This window comes from Ornithorhynchus anatinus, chromosome 1 (genome assembly GCF_004115215.2).
Source record: "Ornithorhynchus anatinus isolate Pmale09 chromosome 1, mOrnAna1.pri.v4, whole genome shotgun sequence".
NCBI lineage: Eukaryota > Metazoa > Chordata > Mammalia > Monotremata > Ornithorhynchidae > Ornithorhynchus > Ornithorhynchus anatinus.
Window position 1 is genome coordinate 70,251,741 of NC_041728.1, and position 16,683 is coordinate 70,268,423.

The 16,683-nt window shown below is 42.2% G+C and overlaps 1 protein-coding gene across 9 annotated transcripts in view; it reads left to right on the plus strand.

Moving 5' to 3' along the window:
• The window catches only part of LTBP1 (latent transforming growth factor beta binding protein 1), a 416,540-nt gene that overhangs the window by 238,671 nt on the left and 161,186 nt on the right, over positions 1-16,683 (plus strand). For all 9 annotated transcript variants that reach the window (XM_029058450.2, XM_029058420.2, XM_029058428.2 and 6 more), the window contains 2 exons: positions 3,934-4,005; positions 12,202-12,324. In XM_029058450.2, coding sequence (XP_028914283.1) covers positions 3,934-4,005; positions 12,202-12,324 — 195 coding nt within the window. The remainder of the gene's footprint in view (positions 1-3,933; positions 4,006-12,201; positions 12,325-16,683) is intronic.

Consider the following 16,683-nt stretch of genomic DNA (forward strand, 5'->3'; position numbering starts at 1 on the left):
TTTGTTTAATAGAATATGAAAGACAGCACTTGAAAAATTCAATGTCATCTTATTCAATTTGCACTGCTATTCGATCATGTAACTAGAACCCTTGTCAGAACCTTGTTATTGATTCAGTGGAAAGAGTACGGCTCTGGATATTAGGAGAGTTGGGCTACATTCCTGGTTCGGACTGCTGTTCCTATAGTAATGAGGGTTTCTTACCATAGAACCATATACTGATCACGAGTTGGATGGGTCTGGCAGAAATCCTGAAAATAGCTAACGTGAGAGGCAGAGACCCCAGTGGGTGCCAAGGTAACTGCCTGGCATTTTCATAGCACTCAGCACAGAGCTGCGGTTATTTCAAATAAAAATAGGTCCGGCACATAAAAAATACCATTGGGTGCACTGTACAATATTCTCCACTCATGCCCACCTACTAGCTTGTTGCATTTCATGCCCCAGCAGAACAAGACAGTGAGAGTAGCAGTGTGCAAACCATTAACACCGTAATCAATTCCTCAAGTTCTCAGTCCTGAAGTGTCAAGATCAAGACTCATCCATCCTTCCTGACAGGAGACTCCATTATTATGTGTTCTTCCTGTCCATACCCTTTCAGATTTGTAGATTTCAAGTATGTACCTCAACGTTTGTCTTCTAGCTGAAGAGTTCTAATATTTTTAGTGTATCGCCCTATGAAGAATTCTCCTCCTGATCATCTCTATTCCCCTTCTCCGTGTTTTCTCCAGCTCTAACATGTCCTCCATGAGATTCCACTATGAGAATCATATATGGTATTCCAGGTGTGGATGCCTCACGTTTAAGGAGTTAAAAATTTGTTAACTGATGGAGGATTGGCATTCACACTGCTTAGTAATTATGGTATTTATTAAACAATTAGGAAATTCCAAATGTTGAGGGGTAGGAACAAGGAGAAGGAATGTGTTTTGGCTTCATTCTCTCTCTCTCTCTCTCTCTATGGGTGTGGAGAGGAGTACATCATTGATTTCAGCTGGGAAGACAGAGATGTAGAATAGGAGGAAGCCCAATAATAATAACTGTGGCACTGTGGGACAAGCACTGTTCTAAACACTGAAGAAGATAGAAGGTAATTAGGTCAGATACAGTCCCTATCCCACGCAGAACTCTTAGTCTGAGTGGGAAAGAGCACAGGCATTTAACCATCTTTACAGAAGAAGTAGCTGCAAATCAGAGAAGTTAGATGACTGGTTCAAGGTCACATAGCAGGCAAGTGGCAGAGCCAGGGTTAGAACCCCGGTCTCTTGACTCACCATCCTGTGTTCTTTCCAACAATTCACTCTTCTGAAAGAAATGACCTATTTCTGTTTGCTATGAGATAGGGAAATGTTTGTTTAGCCATATGCAATCAAGGGACTGGAAGGTGTTTTTTCACCACCCCATTCCCGTCCCGTTCTCAGGTCAAACTGTACATACATGATTGCTATAAAGCTTAATTACTTGGAATGCACCAGACTGGAAACCAGTCTGGACACGTGGATAATCAGATTAAGCTTTGTAGTTGAGGAAATTACAAGATTTCAAATATAGAAGGTCAATGTCTAAATATTTTTCTTGGAAGTAGAGCTCGTTGTGGGGAGGGAGCACGTCTACCAACTGTTATATCATTATATTGTACTCTCCCAAGATCTTAGTACACAGTAAGCTCTGCACACAGTAAGCACTCAATAAATATGATTCATTGATTGATTGATTGATTGGAGAACCACAGGTATGGTAGGTTTGATAGGTTCAAAAACAAAACATTTCACACAGAGAGTGGTAAGCATGTGGAATTCATTTATCCCTTATATTGTAAGCCTCATGTGGGATGGAAATAATAATATTCTTTTCTGTAAATTGTGTCCGATCTAGATATCTGGTAAGATAGCAGATATCTGGATATCTGCTAAGAGTTCGGTTAGAAGCTCTTAGCACAGTGCTAGGTACATAAAAAATGCTTAAAAAATATCCCCGTAATTATTATCTTCAGTGTTTTCCCAGAAAATTGGGAAGGCAGAAAATAATAATGTACAAAAGGGTTTTGGATAGATTCATAGATAGGCAAATGATGGTGAGCTATTAGAGGGAAAGTTAGAAATGATAGATGCTATATCCCTAAGTGTGGGGATGGTTGCCAGGGAGAGCCACCATCAAAAGGTTCCCTCAAGTATCCCATTGCTAGTGTCAGAAACAGAATCCTGGGCTGGGTGACCACTGGTCATATCCCATTGCTAGTGTCAGAGACAGAATCCTGGGCTGGGTAGACCACTGGTCTGACCCAATAATGACATTTTAATAATAACAATAACAACTTTATTATTATGTACTTGTTAATCAATGGTATTTATTTAGTGCTTACTCTGTGCAGGACACTGTACTAAGCACACGGGAGAGTACACTACAACAGAATTGGTAGACACATTCCCTACGCACAGTGAGCTTTCAGTCTAAGGGGCTTACTGTGTGTCTTGCACCATGCTAAGCTCTGGGATATATACAAGATGATCAGTTTGGACACAGACCTTGCCCCACATGGGGCTCACAATCTCAGTAGGAGGGCATAGGATGGAATTCCCATTTCACAGCTGAGGAAGCTGAGGCTCAGAGAAGTTAACTGACTCATCCAAGGTTACACAGCAGGCAAATGGTGGAACCAGGATTAGAACTCAATTCCTCTGACTCCCAGACCCATGCTCTTTGCACTAGCCCCATGCTGCTTATGCAAAGATATATGTAGTGTGCATTGTGTCCTTTTGAACCCCGATGGAAAAGTACTGTACAATCAGAGTATAGGGGTGGAAGGTCATTTTTTTTCTTTTATTTGCTTTGACAAAAAACTCTTAACCACAAGTGCTCCCTTGTTTTTGCTGCCTTGTTTCCCAATTCACCATTGCTCTCCTCATTTCTTCACTGCTATTCTCAGAGTTGCCTCTAAGCAGTTCTTCATTCCAGCTTTTCCATAAAATGGTTGTCCTCAGATGGAGTTTCCCTGTAATCCCCAGTTCTTCATTTGAAAACTATTGCGTACTCTTTTCCTTAACCTCAAAATTCCCAACTAAAATCATTTGTCCTAGACCTCCCGAAGCTAAGGAATTCCTTCAGTCTTACTTCAACCCTCTAATCATCTGACTTATTCTTCTCTGAGCACTTCCCAAGTTCTCCACATTCCTTGGAAATTGAGGGCGTGGAGAATCACCTCAAACTGCCTACTTGCAATATTGTGCAAATATTGTGTTAATTCAGAGACCAGGCATCAGCCATCTTCTTAAAGAGGCAGAAAATACCCTGGTCTTCTGCAGCCTATCTATGCGGTCTACTTTCCTTTAGTAGGTACAGAAAAGGTCTGGTGCCTTTGCCCCTGATACTATAGTAAAGGAGTTTTGATGACCACAGCAGTGAATCAATCAATTAATGTGTTTACTGAGTGCTTACTTAGTGCAGAGCACTATACTAAGCACGTGAGAGAGTATACTTCAACAGAATTAGCAGACTCGTTCCCTGCCCTTTAGTGAACTTACATCCTAGACTGAAAGAAAAGGGGCTGGTCTTGGAGGGGTCAAAGAGAAAAGACTGGCCCAAAAGACTAGAAATTAGACCATAAAACACAAACTTCTACAAAAGGTAGAATTGGTCTGTGTTTTATTTTTATATTTTCATGATTTTATTCTTGATTTATATTATTTGTATATTTTATTATTTATTTTAGTTTAAAAACAATAAACCTATCTCGTTTTCTTACTGGAAGTAAATAGATTGTAAGTTTTTGTCACACTTTTCACGCAAAATTTGTGAAACAATAAATCAATGGAAACAGTTTTACAGATCTTTTCATTTACTCTGGGTTTTAAAAATAGTGAATTAGGAATAGTAGTCTTTTGACTAAGTCTTTACCGTATTATTAGCAGTAACCAATGGCTTCTTCTCTTTTAGCTTACAACGGATATGGTCAAATGATGGAATGTCCTCAAGGTTACAAGCGGGTTAATGCCACCTTTTGCCAAGGTAGGAGATTTCTTTTTGTTGCTTGTTATGAATCAGAATTACTGGGCCTGATTTGCCCAGTCAAAATGGGTCATCACACTTGAAATAGCCTGCCTTTTTCCCTCTGCCATTTTGCCTGGGAAAATGGAAAATGGAGGTCTGTTCCAGCAGCCCCAGAAATATGTGACCCCACTAGCTTAATAAAGATATGGGGAATTTCTTTCCTGCAGTCTATTGGGAGTGAAATCTTACAAACATTCATTCATGCCAAGTCACAGAGAACCTCTGGATCCTTTCACTGGGTCCCCTGAGTTTTTTGGAGTCTGCTTGATTAATCAGTCAGTCAGTGGTATTTATTATTTACTGTGTTCAGAGGGCTGTACCAAGCAGTTGGTAGACTACCATACATTAAAATTGGCAGGTACAATCCCTTCCCTCAAGGATCTTACAGTCTAGTTGAGGAGACAGACATTAAAATAAATTAATTACAGATCAGGGAAGTGGCAGAGTATCAAAATGTTAAAAGGGTACAGGCCCAAATGCATAGATAATGCAGATGGAGGGTTGGTGAATGGGAGGTTAGTCAGGAAGATTTTTGAAGGAAACATGATTTTAATAGAATTTTGGAGAGTGGGAGTGTGGATATGAATGGGGAGGGAGTTCCAGGCCAGAGAGAGGACATGAATAAAAGGTTCAAGGGGAGACATAGACGAGATTGAGATACAGTGAATTGGTTGGAGTTAGAGAAGCAGCGTGACTTACTGGATAGAGCATGAGCCTGTAAGTCAGAAGGATGTGTGATCTAATCCTAGCTCTACCATATGTCTGCTGTGTGGCCTTGGGCCAGTCACTTCACTTCTCTGGGCCTCAGTTACTTCATCTGAAAAATGGGGATGAGTGTGAGTCACATGTGGGACAGGGACTGTATCAAACTGGATTAACTTGAATCTACCCCAATGCTTAGAATAGTGCTTGGCACACAGTAAGCGCTAAACTAGTACTGTAATTATCATTATTATTATTATTATTATTATTGTTAGGAGCAAAGTGTGTGGACTGGATGGTGCTAGGAGATCAGAGGCTTAGGAAGGTTGGGAGGCAGAGCTGATTGAATGCTCATGCAAAGTCTCATCCTGTGTTCCCAATGGGAATTCACCAGCTCCCTCCATCTACATAGAGAAGCAGCATGGTCTAGTGGAAAAACATGGGCTTGGGAGTCAGAGGTCATGGGTTCTAATTCTGGCTCTGCCACTTGTCAGCTGTATGACCTCGGGCAAGTCACTTAACTTCTCTGTGCCTCAGTTACCTCATCTGTAAAATGGGGATTAAGAATGTGAGCCCCCTGTGGATTAAGAATGTGAGCCCCCTGTGGGACATTCATGGTTTTCAGCTTGATTAGCTTTTATCTTCCTCTGTGCTGAATACTGTGCCTAGTTCAGTATATATTCTCTGAGCTACTTCATTGCCCTGTCTTCCCCTCAGTATTCACATCTGCTCGGTTTAATGATAATAGCAGTAGTATTGGTATTTTATAAGCACTTACTATGTGTCAGGCACTGTACTAAGCACTAGGGTGGATACAAGCAAATTGGGTTGGACACAGTGCCTTGTCCCACATGGGGCTCACAGTTTCAATTCCCATTTTACAGATGAGGTAATTGAGGTAATTCAAAGAAGTGAAGTGATTTGCTCAGGGTAACACAACAGACAAGTGGCAGAGCTGGGATTAGAGTCCATGACCTTTATCAGTAAACTGAGCAGGTGTGAACCTTGAAGGAGGATAAGCCAGTTTAAAAGCTCAGTGACCATAAATTGAGCCAAGAAGAAAATATAACTCTCCAGATTTGGGTCTAAGGTTTATCCATCGGGCCTCAGTTTAACTACTGGACAAAGCTAATGAAGATTACAGTATCAAATATCAGCCAAACCTCCAGAATCATCTTTTTTATTTAAGGACTGAGGACGGTAAAGAGGTATGACCCTAAATATCTTATCGAAACCAGCAAGCTTAGGAGGGCTTTATTGAAATGGAAGAACATTTTCAGAAGTGGATAGACTCCCCAGTCTTACAGATGGGTGACCTGTCCTAACGGTCCTGTATAACAGCCCCACAATCAATACAGCGTTGTCCATCTTGATGGCTCAAGCAGGGGTATGGAGCCCAAGCAACAGACCTCCGAGGGTGAAACGAATGAAGAGTTGAGTCAGCCGAATAGCTTTAGATAATAGCCCGAAGATTAACTGCTGCTTGTAGTCAGTGAAAGCATTTTTAATTATCCTGTCCCTTTTGCAATAAGGTGACATTCTTTCAAAAGCAGTATCACTGCTGTGGCCAGACATAAGGGGGCCTGGGCCCACCATCCAGACTGCCCCTAGGCTTTTGCCTCTCCTGGTCAACTGAGGGTCTGTGGCTTAGAGCCTCAAATGGAAATTGCTGGGAAGAAAGAATGGAATCCTGCTCTCCAAACCTTCTCTGCCCCCAGCCAGTCCAGCTTTTTCCTCTGCTGACTCTTACAAAGAGACCAAGTCCAGATGTGAGGTAATTGAGGGCAGCTCCTATCTTCCTTTCTATTCCAGCAGAGGAAGAAGAGAGGAATAAAGATGGGGCAAGTGTTTCCTGCTGCACAGGATGGGAGGCTGCAGAGCAGCATGGCCTGGTGGATAGAACATGGGCTTGAGAGTCAAGAGGTCATGGGTTCTAATCCCAGCACCTCCACTTGTCTGCTGTGTGACCTTTGGCAAGTCACTTAACTTCTCTGTGCCTCATTTACCTCATCTGTAAAATGGGGATTGAGACTGTGAGCCTCATGTGGGACAGGGACTCTGTCCAACTCTATTTGAGTGTATCCACCCCAGCGCTTAGTACAGTGCCTAGTGCATAGGAAGCGCTTAACAAATACCATAATCATTATTATTATATTGCCTTAGGATGGCAATGGTGTCATGGTGTACTACCAAGGACCTAACTACTTCCCTCATAGACCTAGGGGAAGAGGGCTGGAATGAGTTTATCAGGCAGGAGGTCATGTGTGTATACGGCTGGGGAGAGGAGAAAGGAATGTGTGAAGCCTAGAATCATGGAAATTAGGAAAGAGACCTTCTCCTAGAGATAAATATAACCAGGAGTGGGTGAGAACCTCCGCAGTCTTGGTGGTAATTATCATTTTGCAGAACAGAAGGTGATAGTCTTCCAAATTCCTAAGACTGGGTAGCCTAGACCAATTTCTGGAGAGTGAAAAGGATTTTCTAATGTCTGTTAGTTGTGATCTATAGCAAGTTCTGTTCAGAGTCAGCGTGTCAAATGGTTTGATTTCAGTCAATCCTAATGGTGATAAGTAACCCCCAGAACTGGCTTATGATTGTCTCAGGAGGAGATCTCAAAAGCACTATTATATTCTTGGCACAGATTTTGGAGCAAAGACAATCACAGAAAAGTCTGTTTCATGATTAGTTCCCTGCCTTCAAGAAAACACTGCTAACTTACACTACAGAGACTATTGAGTCATAAAAATAATATGATTTCCTTCAACACAATCTATTAAAAATGTGGGGGTTTTACAAAAAAGGTTTAAATTCATTCTCTTCTTGGAATTAGTCAGTGAAACTAAACAGAGCTTTGCTCCCTCCCATTTTACATAGGTTCCAGCCAGTTTCTTGTAGACTTGGAAGCTCTTTGTCTTGGTGCTGAGACTCCTTAGGATAACTAACACATTAAACATCCGATTAAACGTCCCTTTTGTTAGGTATTGTTTTTGCAGTCAGAAGCCTTCTCCTTTTATAGAACCTATTTTATATCAGACTGACTAATAACTAAAATCTGATTTTTTTTTTTTCAGTTGAGTGCATTAGAGAAGTGAAACCACACTTTTACTAATGTGTGTACAATAACAAAGAGCCATCTGTACAGTTAATTTGAGCAGCTTTTGTATAATTGCTGTCAAACTAGTTTTTTATTCTTCAGCAGTAAAGTAATTATCGTTTCAAAGGGATGATTTATTACACAGTCACATATGGAGAAATTAAGCCTGAGCGTATAACCTCCCATCATTATTGAATTATTATAATTTTCTATCATTTGTTGCAACAAACCGTATGATTACATTTTCTCTGGGGATTTGAAGCAGTACTTGCTCTCTTCTTATAATAAAGTTTCGGTGGACAACAAATACAAATAATAGAATGGCTCACCAAAATGATTATGCTAACAATTCATTATTATTATTACTATTATAATTATTATGGTATTTGTTAAGCACTTACTGTGTGCCAGGCACTGTACTAAGTGCTGGGTTGGATATCAGCAAATAGGTTTAGACATAGTCCTTGTCCCACATAGGGCTTCACAGTCTTAATCCCCATTTTACAAATGAGGTAACTGAGGCACAGAGAAGTGAAGTAACTTGCCCAAGGCCACACAGCAGACAAGTGGCGGTGCTGGGATTAGAACCCATTACCTTCTGACTCCCAGGCCCGTGGTCTATCCACTACGCCGTGCTGCTCCCCAGTTACCGAATGTTTACAGAGGGCTTTTTTCCAAAGAGTTCAAGGTGATTTATAGATGTACCATTGTCTAATAAGTCTCTTAAGGGCTATTTGTGTTTGAGAAAAAGTTAAAAGATGAGTCAGCCTTAACATTATAAGCTAATCAGTTTGAACTAACAAAACTCCCATAGATCTTTCCGTAGATAAATAGTAGGCTGTTGGTTGAGGGTGCATATTAAAAGACAGCATGGAGCCCAAACCTCGATTCATCATCACCAGATGCTTATCTGCTATGGGTTTTTAGCCCACAGCTATTCTTCATAACTGTACATGGTATGTTCATAGTGAAGAAATTCTTTTCATTTACTCGGCTCTGCTTGTAGTAAAATTAGAAAATCCAAAGACAATTGAGGGTTCCACTGAGAGAGATTTACAGTTTATGAAAGACAATCCATTAAAAAAAATTACATTTCTTGTTAGAATTACAAAGAATACTACTATTTTTGGTCCTCTCTCAATTTGGCACATCAGTCTTACTCAGATAAATATGAAAATATCAGAATTTTTGGCCTAAAATCACTTTTTGTATTTGCTATTCAGGCTGCTGATCATTTTGGGAAAATTCTCTCTATGAAACTAGTCCTTAGAACATAAGAGTCTTTAAAAATACAAAAGGTAGTTGGAATAGGCATGTTTAGTGGACAGTGCAAATACCAAGTAATCTAAAGTGTGAAGTCATGCTCCAGTTAGTCACTGTAAATGCCTGGTCCAAGCAGATCAGTTTGGTGTTGAAAAAGAAATCCCCCAGAAGCCTCTTTTTCGGACGAATCCCAATTGCAACGGGTTTAACTGGTGCTTATTGTTTTACCAGTGGGGAACTTTTATGGAGAAAGGGAAAAAGATCCTACCATTAGCAGGACAAGCACTTGAGTTGTTTTCCAGTGGTGGTGATAGGTTGTGCTGAGATATTTGCATCTTTCTTAGTGGTCTCCAGGTGCCCAGTTGGCATAAGACATTGTGAGGTGGCTGGCAGAGGTAGAAGATACAGTCTTTGCTCCCAGAAAAAAAATACTTTTGAAACCTTTTTCTGTAGCAGACACTGCTGGGCCCTCACCTATTCTGAGTTAGAGCCCTTTTTCACATATTCCTGATTAAGCCCTCTTTCTCCTGGCTTCCTCTCCCTGTAACATCGCCTATGCACTTAGATCTGTGACCTTTGGACATTTGATATTCACCCCACCCTCAGCCCCACAGCACTTATCTACATATCTATAAATTGTATATTATGCATTATTATATTTCACATTATTTATATTAATGCCCGTCTCCCCCTCTAGACTCTCAAGTGTGTTGTGGACAAGGAAGGTCTCTATAACTCTGATATACTTCCCAAGCACTTAATGCACTGGTTGGCACATAGTAAACACTCAACAAATACCATTGATGATGATGATGATGTGAATGATGATGTTGATAATAATCCAGTGGAATTTAACGACCAAAAAATTAAGCAAAGAACAAAAGCCAGAGCAAAAGGAAAAGAGAGCTAAGCCTTACTTGAAAGTATTCTGTGGAAAATTGCTACAGTCACACAGCACAGTGAGACCTTCACATTGCTCCATAATGATGTTCCACACGTCAGGGGTTGGGCAATAAATTATATAGCTCTTTGAATGCCAACTGCTGAAAGGATGCGTTTTGTTCAGCTTTCCATCAAAATGAGGTCACTGACCCTTGCTAAATCCATGCCATTTGGAATCAACCCTTCCTTGAGTTGAGGATTGCCCTGGGTTGAAGAACTATGGGTAGACAGTGTCCACAGTGAGGATTCTCTAGGTAGCTAAAGGGACCATTGGGTTCCAAGAGGGAATGAGGGGGATCAGGATTGGTAATAATGGAGCCAAACCTGGGTGGATTAGATCATAAAGTCCTCAAGGACAGGGATGGTGTCTTGTACTACAGTTACACTCTCTCTAGTGCTTAATACAACTCTGTACACAAAAAGTACTACTGATAAACCGATCAAAGGGTGTTCTCCCTTGGTAGTAACATAGGTTGTCTGTGTGAGATAAGTGATGTAAGTGATGTACATATCCATAATTTATTTATTTACATTTATGTCTATCTCGACCTCTAGACTATGAGCGCATTATGGGTGGGCAATATGTCTGCCACCTCTGTTAAACTGTACTCTCCCAAGCACTTAGAACAGTGCTCTGCATACAGTAAGTGCTCAGTAGATATGATTGATTGACATCTTCTAAGTGATCTGGGGAAGTTCTTTATCCTATGTGGTCAGGAAAAAACCCCAGTTTTACTACAGTGGATTACAATGGAGCATCATCTGTCCAGACTCTTCTGAGCCTCAAGAAAGTGGCTCTGATTTCACACAGTCTAAATGTCCTCATGTCTGTCCTCATTTCTGTCCCTAATTCCCACCCTCCCTGGCCATGCTTCACTTTCTATCTAAACTCATTCACATGATTAAAGGGAATCCGCCTGTCGGCCGGTATTCATCTTTCTACCCACCACACACTTGTCGTTTCTTAAAGCCAACCTGATGCCCAGGAAGGTGAATGTCTTTTCCATGACTTGCTTCACAGTGTCTGTAATGGATTAAGCGTGTGCCACATGGGGACCCTGAACATTAAGCACTTCTGGCTGTCTAAAGCTGGATCTCTGGACAATTAATCTAGAAGCTTCCCTTCCTGACACAGAGCAGACTGACCTGGAACAGTGACTCATGGAGATGACTGGCTGGAAATATATTTGGCAAAAAAAAAAATGTCTGCCCCAGAGCAGCTCTGCCGGGAAAGATTTATGAATTAGTTGGACTCTGGTCAAAGGCTGGAAAGAACGGGGAGGGGTACTCCTCCTGGCCCCCAGAATGAATCTAAGGACGACCTCACCTTGTTTCTGTCAGATTCTGACAATGGACAAGTCAGTTAACTTCCCTGTGCCTCAGTTTTCTCATCTGTAAAATGGAAATTCAATACCTGTTCACCTTCTCCCTTAGATTGATAGACCCGTATGTGACAGGGACTGTGTCTGATCTGATTATGCTGTATCTACCCCAGCACTTAGCACAGGGTATGTTCTCAACAAATACCACAGTCATTAGATTACTGCTATTAAGAAGTGACAGATTTTAGAGTGAAGAGAAGTTTCACATCATGAAAAACCTGGCATGTGCCAACAGAGCCTCCGAGTGATCTACTCAGGCCTGAGGGGTGAATAGAAGCGACATACATTTCAATCCCGGCAAGGCCAGCTGACTGGGCTTGTCCAGGAAGCATCAGCAACCATCCTTGGCCATGGACTCCAGAGCCCCTGGCCACTGGTTGGGCTATGGTGAATGGTGGTCCTGGAGCACGTTTGTGTCCAGCGTGGAGTCAGAGAAGAGCCACCGAGGGCAGAAACACAGCCGCTTCTCCTCCTTAAAATGCCTCGCCCTTTCACCGTGGGTCCCACGGAAGGCTTGGAAAATTGGTCAGGAATGCCTGTTCATCCAACCTCAGTCTGAACTAGACCACTTCTAAACTGAGCACTAGACTGTAAAGTCCTTGAGGGCAGGGATCTTGTCAACCAACTCTACTGCATCGTACTCATCCATTCACTGAGTACAGCACTCTGCCCACAGTGACAGAGACACTTAGAGACACTTTCTCAATTAGCACTGATTGACAGGATGATGTTTCCTTTCTCTCCCTGACCAGTGTCTCTATTTTCCTGTAGATATAAATGAGTGTCAACTGCAAGGGGTGTGCCCCAACGGTGAGTGCTTGAATACTATGGGCAGCTACCGGTGCACTTGCAAAATGGGATTTGTTCCAGACCCGACGTACTCCAGTTGTATGCGTAAGTAACCAGTCAACTAGTTCTTTCCCACTTTACAAACAGAGTTCTTCAGGATCAGACCTCCGATGTTGATGGGAAATGTGGTAATTAATCCATATGAAAATCTCTCTTGGAGCCAACTGCTGATTGAGAACTCTTTTTCCACAAGAAAAATCCCAGATATCCCTGAAAGCCAAACCCTACAGGAATGTCCAAATCAGTCTGATCGTTCCTCCTGGTTAATTAATAATCATATCTTAGGCATTCCATAATGTAAACAGGCATTTAACGCTTCCCTGGTAAGGAACCCTTTTGGCCTTGTGATGACTGATTAAGGCAATTCCACATTTCTGGTCTTCAGTTTTTTATCCACTCCCTAAAACTGGGGCCTGTGGTGAGCAATTGAATCCATTTTTCCAAAAGGTGAAATTCTAAGAAAGGACTTGGATTATTAAGCGTGTGTCTCTGACAGATCTTAAAAAAGCATTTTGGAAGCTATAATTGGTAATTAAAGTTGCAGGTGGCAACATCTTCATGTAGAAACTGCTTCCCACATTTCATTTATTTCATGTTTGTTTGCCCATCTTTGTTTTCATGGCTTTTTTCCACTCCACTGAGAAGAGTAAATGGGTGTCATGTTTTCGCACGGTTTTATCTTCAGCAATTTCTACAATTTCAGGGAGATGGTAATGCTGGAGGGAAAATGGTGCCAGGTCAGAATAGTCCCCCCCTGCTCCTGCCAAGAAAGCTGCCCCTGTTAGATCTGCCTCACTTAATGCTAAATTTCCAGAATGCGTCAGCCTCCTCTGTCCCCCAGGGTATGGGGCTTTCACTGGCTTCGATTCTGTCATTTCATCCAAGGGTGGGACCAGTTGGAGGTTAGCATCATGGGTTCTAATCCCACCTCTGCCACATATCTGCTGTGTGATCTTGGGCAAATCACTTCATTTCTCTGTGCCTCAGTTACCTCAGCTGTAAAATGGGGATTGAGACTGAGAGCCCCATGTAGGAGAGGGACTGTATCCAACCCGATTTGTTTGTAACCACCCCAGTGTTTAATATAGTGCTCGACACATAGTGAGCGCTTAACAAATACCACAATAATGATTATTATTATTTTATCCCATCTCCTGCTTGGATATCAGTGCTGCTCTCAGCTCGCAGTCATTCTGTTCTCCACTCGGGCAGGGGGGGAAGGGGGAAGGCAGCTTTGGCAGCTTGGGCCAGTGTTTCCTCCTTCCGAGGTCCAGATTGCAAAGGTTTCAGCAGCAGTAGCAGCCTCCTCAGCTCAAGAGGTGAAGGGTGGTGGCGGGGGAGAGGAAGGAGGCCTTCCCGGCTGGAACAGGGGAGATGGCACTGATTCAAGATGGCGTAGGCCAACACCCCGTGTGCCCTCAAGGAGAAGAGTGGCCGGATCAAAACTGCCATCCCCTTTTCTGCTCAGGCAACCTGTCAGCCAAGGTCGGTGTTGATTGTGGAAAATATCTGAAGTTGGACTTGGTCAGCAATCGACTTTCAAGACATTTTGTTTTAGATCTCTTCTCCCTGACCCTTTCTCAATTAGGGAAAATCTACTGCCAGCACAAGAATTAGAGCCAGATTTTGGTCTGCATTCTGACTGCCAAGGCCAGTGGGCTCTTAGCCATAAAGATATTCAAATGAAGATGAAGTACAAACATTATAATGGTATTTATTCAAAATAGAAATCCTTGGAAAATTTGGCCCCCAACTCTGGTAGTTTGTAGATGCTATCGTTCTGCTTTTGCATCTCAAAGTAAGTATCCTCTCAGATTGAGAAGGAGCATGGCGTAGTGCAAAGAGCATGGGCCTAAGGGTCAGAGGTCCTGGTTTCAAATTCCAGCTCTGCTACTTGTCTGCTTTGTGACTTTGAGCAAGTCACTTAGCTTCTCTGTAAATGGGGATTAAGACTTTGAGCCTCATGTGGGATATGGACTATGCCCAACCTGATTAACTTTTGTCTCCCCCAGAGTTTAGTACAGTGTCTGACAAATAATAAACGCTTAACGAATTCCATTAAAAAAAAATTGAAGATTGTAGATTTTTGAAACAGAGGTGAGCAAAAGTTTGACCTCTTAGTAACATACATTAAAGTTAAAATTGCTGTTAAATCTCACAAAGACCTTCTCATTGCAGTGTCGGAGAATGGTTCCTAAATTTCCCAACAAACATCCCTGCCCCATCCCCAAATTCCTCGGCATTTCTTTGCCCTTTCATAGTCCAAGTAATACTGAATGCTTTAAACCACTATTCTTGCCAAACTTAAAAATAAACAAAGGATTGGGTTTCTTGGTTTTTCTAGTGTTTGGATAAGTCAACATAAACTTGAGGCTTATTAGGAGGTCCTACTCTTGATCAGCGATTCCAATGCATATTTTGAGGTTATAGTGTAGGCTATTTCCCAATTTCCAGTGGACCAGATATAGTCTATGGGCTGGATGCTTTTATTGCCTCTTTCCCTGCCTTTAACCTGTTCCTTCTACAGAAAAGGAAACCGAGTCTAGGTGTGTCAGTTCAGAAGTAACCGATGATCTAACCAAGGGTGATTTCATGATGAGCTGTGTATTGGCAGAGTGAGTAGAAGAAGGGTGAAACAAAAACTGGATTAACAGATTATCTGATATGATAGGATTTGGCAGGTGAGAGATGTAGATTTTTATTCATCTTTCAGTGGCTGCACCTCAGTGGTGTAGATTAACAGGAAATAATTCTTTCTGAATCACAAGGAACTTGGAGTAAAAATGTGTGATTCCTGGTACATTTCACCATTAAACTGATTAGTTTTGAAAGTGGGCATGTTTAGACTAGGGGACAGGGAACCTTTAGTTCACAGACCTAACAGATGTCCATAGAAGGCACTGGCATAGAATGAGAAATAGGTGGATGGGGTGGGTGGGGCTGGAGGAGGAGAAAGAAAAGGATGGGAATGGGAGAGGAGAAGAAAAGCAGCATGGTTAGTGGGAAGAGCATGGGCCTGGGAGTCAGAGGACCTGGATTTTAATTCTGGCTCCACCACTTGTCTGCTCTGTCATCTGGAGCAAGTCACTTAACTTCTCTGTGCCTCAGTTACCTCATCTGTAAAACAGGGATTATGACTGGGAGCCCCATGTATGACATGGACTGTGTTCAACATGATTAGCTTGTATCTACTCCAGGTCTTAGTACATTGCCTGGCACATAGTAAGCACTTAACAAATATCATTAAATAAAAATATAACAGCGTATACTGACTATGATGTAAGAAGGAGGTATCTGTACAACCGGAAACTTCACGGGAGCCACTCATTAGCATGGGAGTGCTATAGGCCTGACCTAGAGCAATGCTGACCTAAAGTATCAGGATGGAAGAGATGGCGGTGGTTGTACATCCATCTGCTTACATAGCACAGGATGGTCCATCTTGTGGAGGTCAGAGGGACTACCTGAGGGGAGTGACCTCACTGTGTAGATGGTATGTAATCTCTGGCTTCTTCAGGCTATTTGTCCATCTACAGCTTCTTGTTGATTCTGAGAAGTGATTTGTAATCACTTGTGGGCCTTCTTGGCTATACGCTTCCAGTAAACAATCCAGTATACTGTTATCATTGTGAAGGAGAGCTTCTCTTTCATAAGCGTATGTTCTAAAATTTTCAGATTTAGGCTTCCTTTTTGCAATTTCCTCATTCGCCATTACCTACTTCAGCATCTTCCTTAATTGTGGGAAATGCCCATAGCTAAGTCTTTCAGTTGTCCTTTATTCCTAGAAGTGTCCGACGGTACCTTCTTGACCGCTATCTGGAATGGGCCAGTGAGATCAAGCTGTTTAAAGACACAGGAATGGGCAAGTCTCTATCAGTGGGCAAAGAACAGGGGACTCTTGGGTGCCAGCAACCATTAGACCAGCGTGGCTTAGAGCAATTCAGAGAAGATGCTCTCCCTTCTGACCAACACCCCTCTCCCCCCACACACACACAAACACCAAGGACTTTCTCTCTCGTGCTCTCTCAGTCTCATTTAGATAAAATCTAAGTAATGGCAAACATCTGTTGTAAATTCTGGCTTCCTGAAAACATGAGGCCAGACCGAGGTCTGTGTTCAGGTAAACCAGTGGACTTACCACTACTGGCATTTCAAGTTTCAAGGATATGCTGTTGCCCCTTTTGTGTTCCCAAAAATACACCTGGAAGGGGCAAAGAAGAGGAGAGAGAAGCCACTCCAATCCCAAGAACACACTGAGTTGAACTCATAGTTCCTCAGCTCAACCTGCTTATCCCTCTCAAAGCACTTAAGTGAGGTTCAAAGTGCTGCTGTCTCGTTCTCCCTCACCACAGCCCTCCCCTAACCCCACCATCATATAAACAGGAGGGAGAACAGTATTGAATT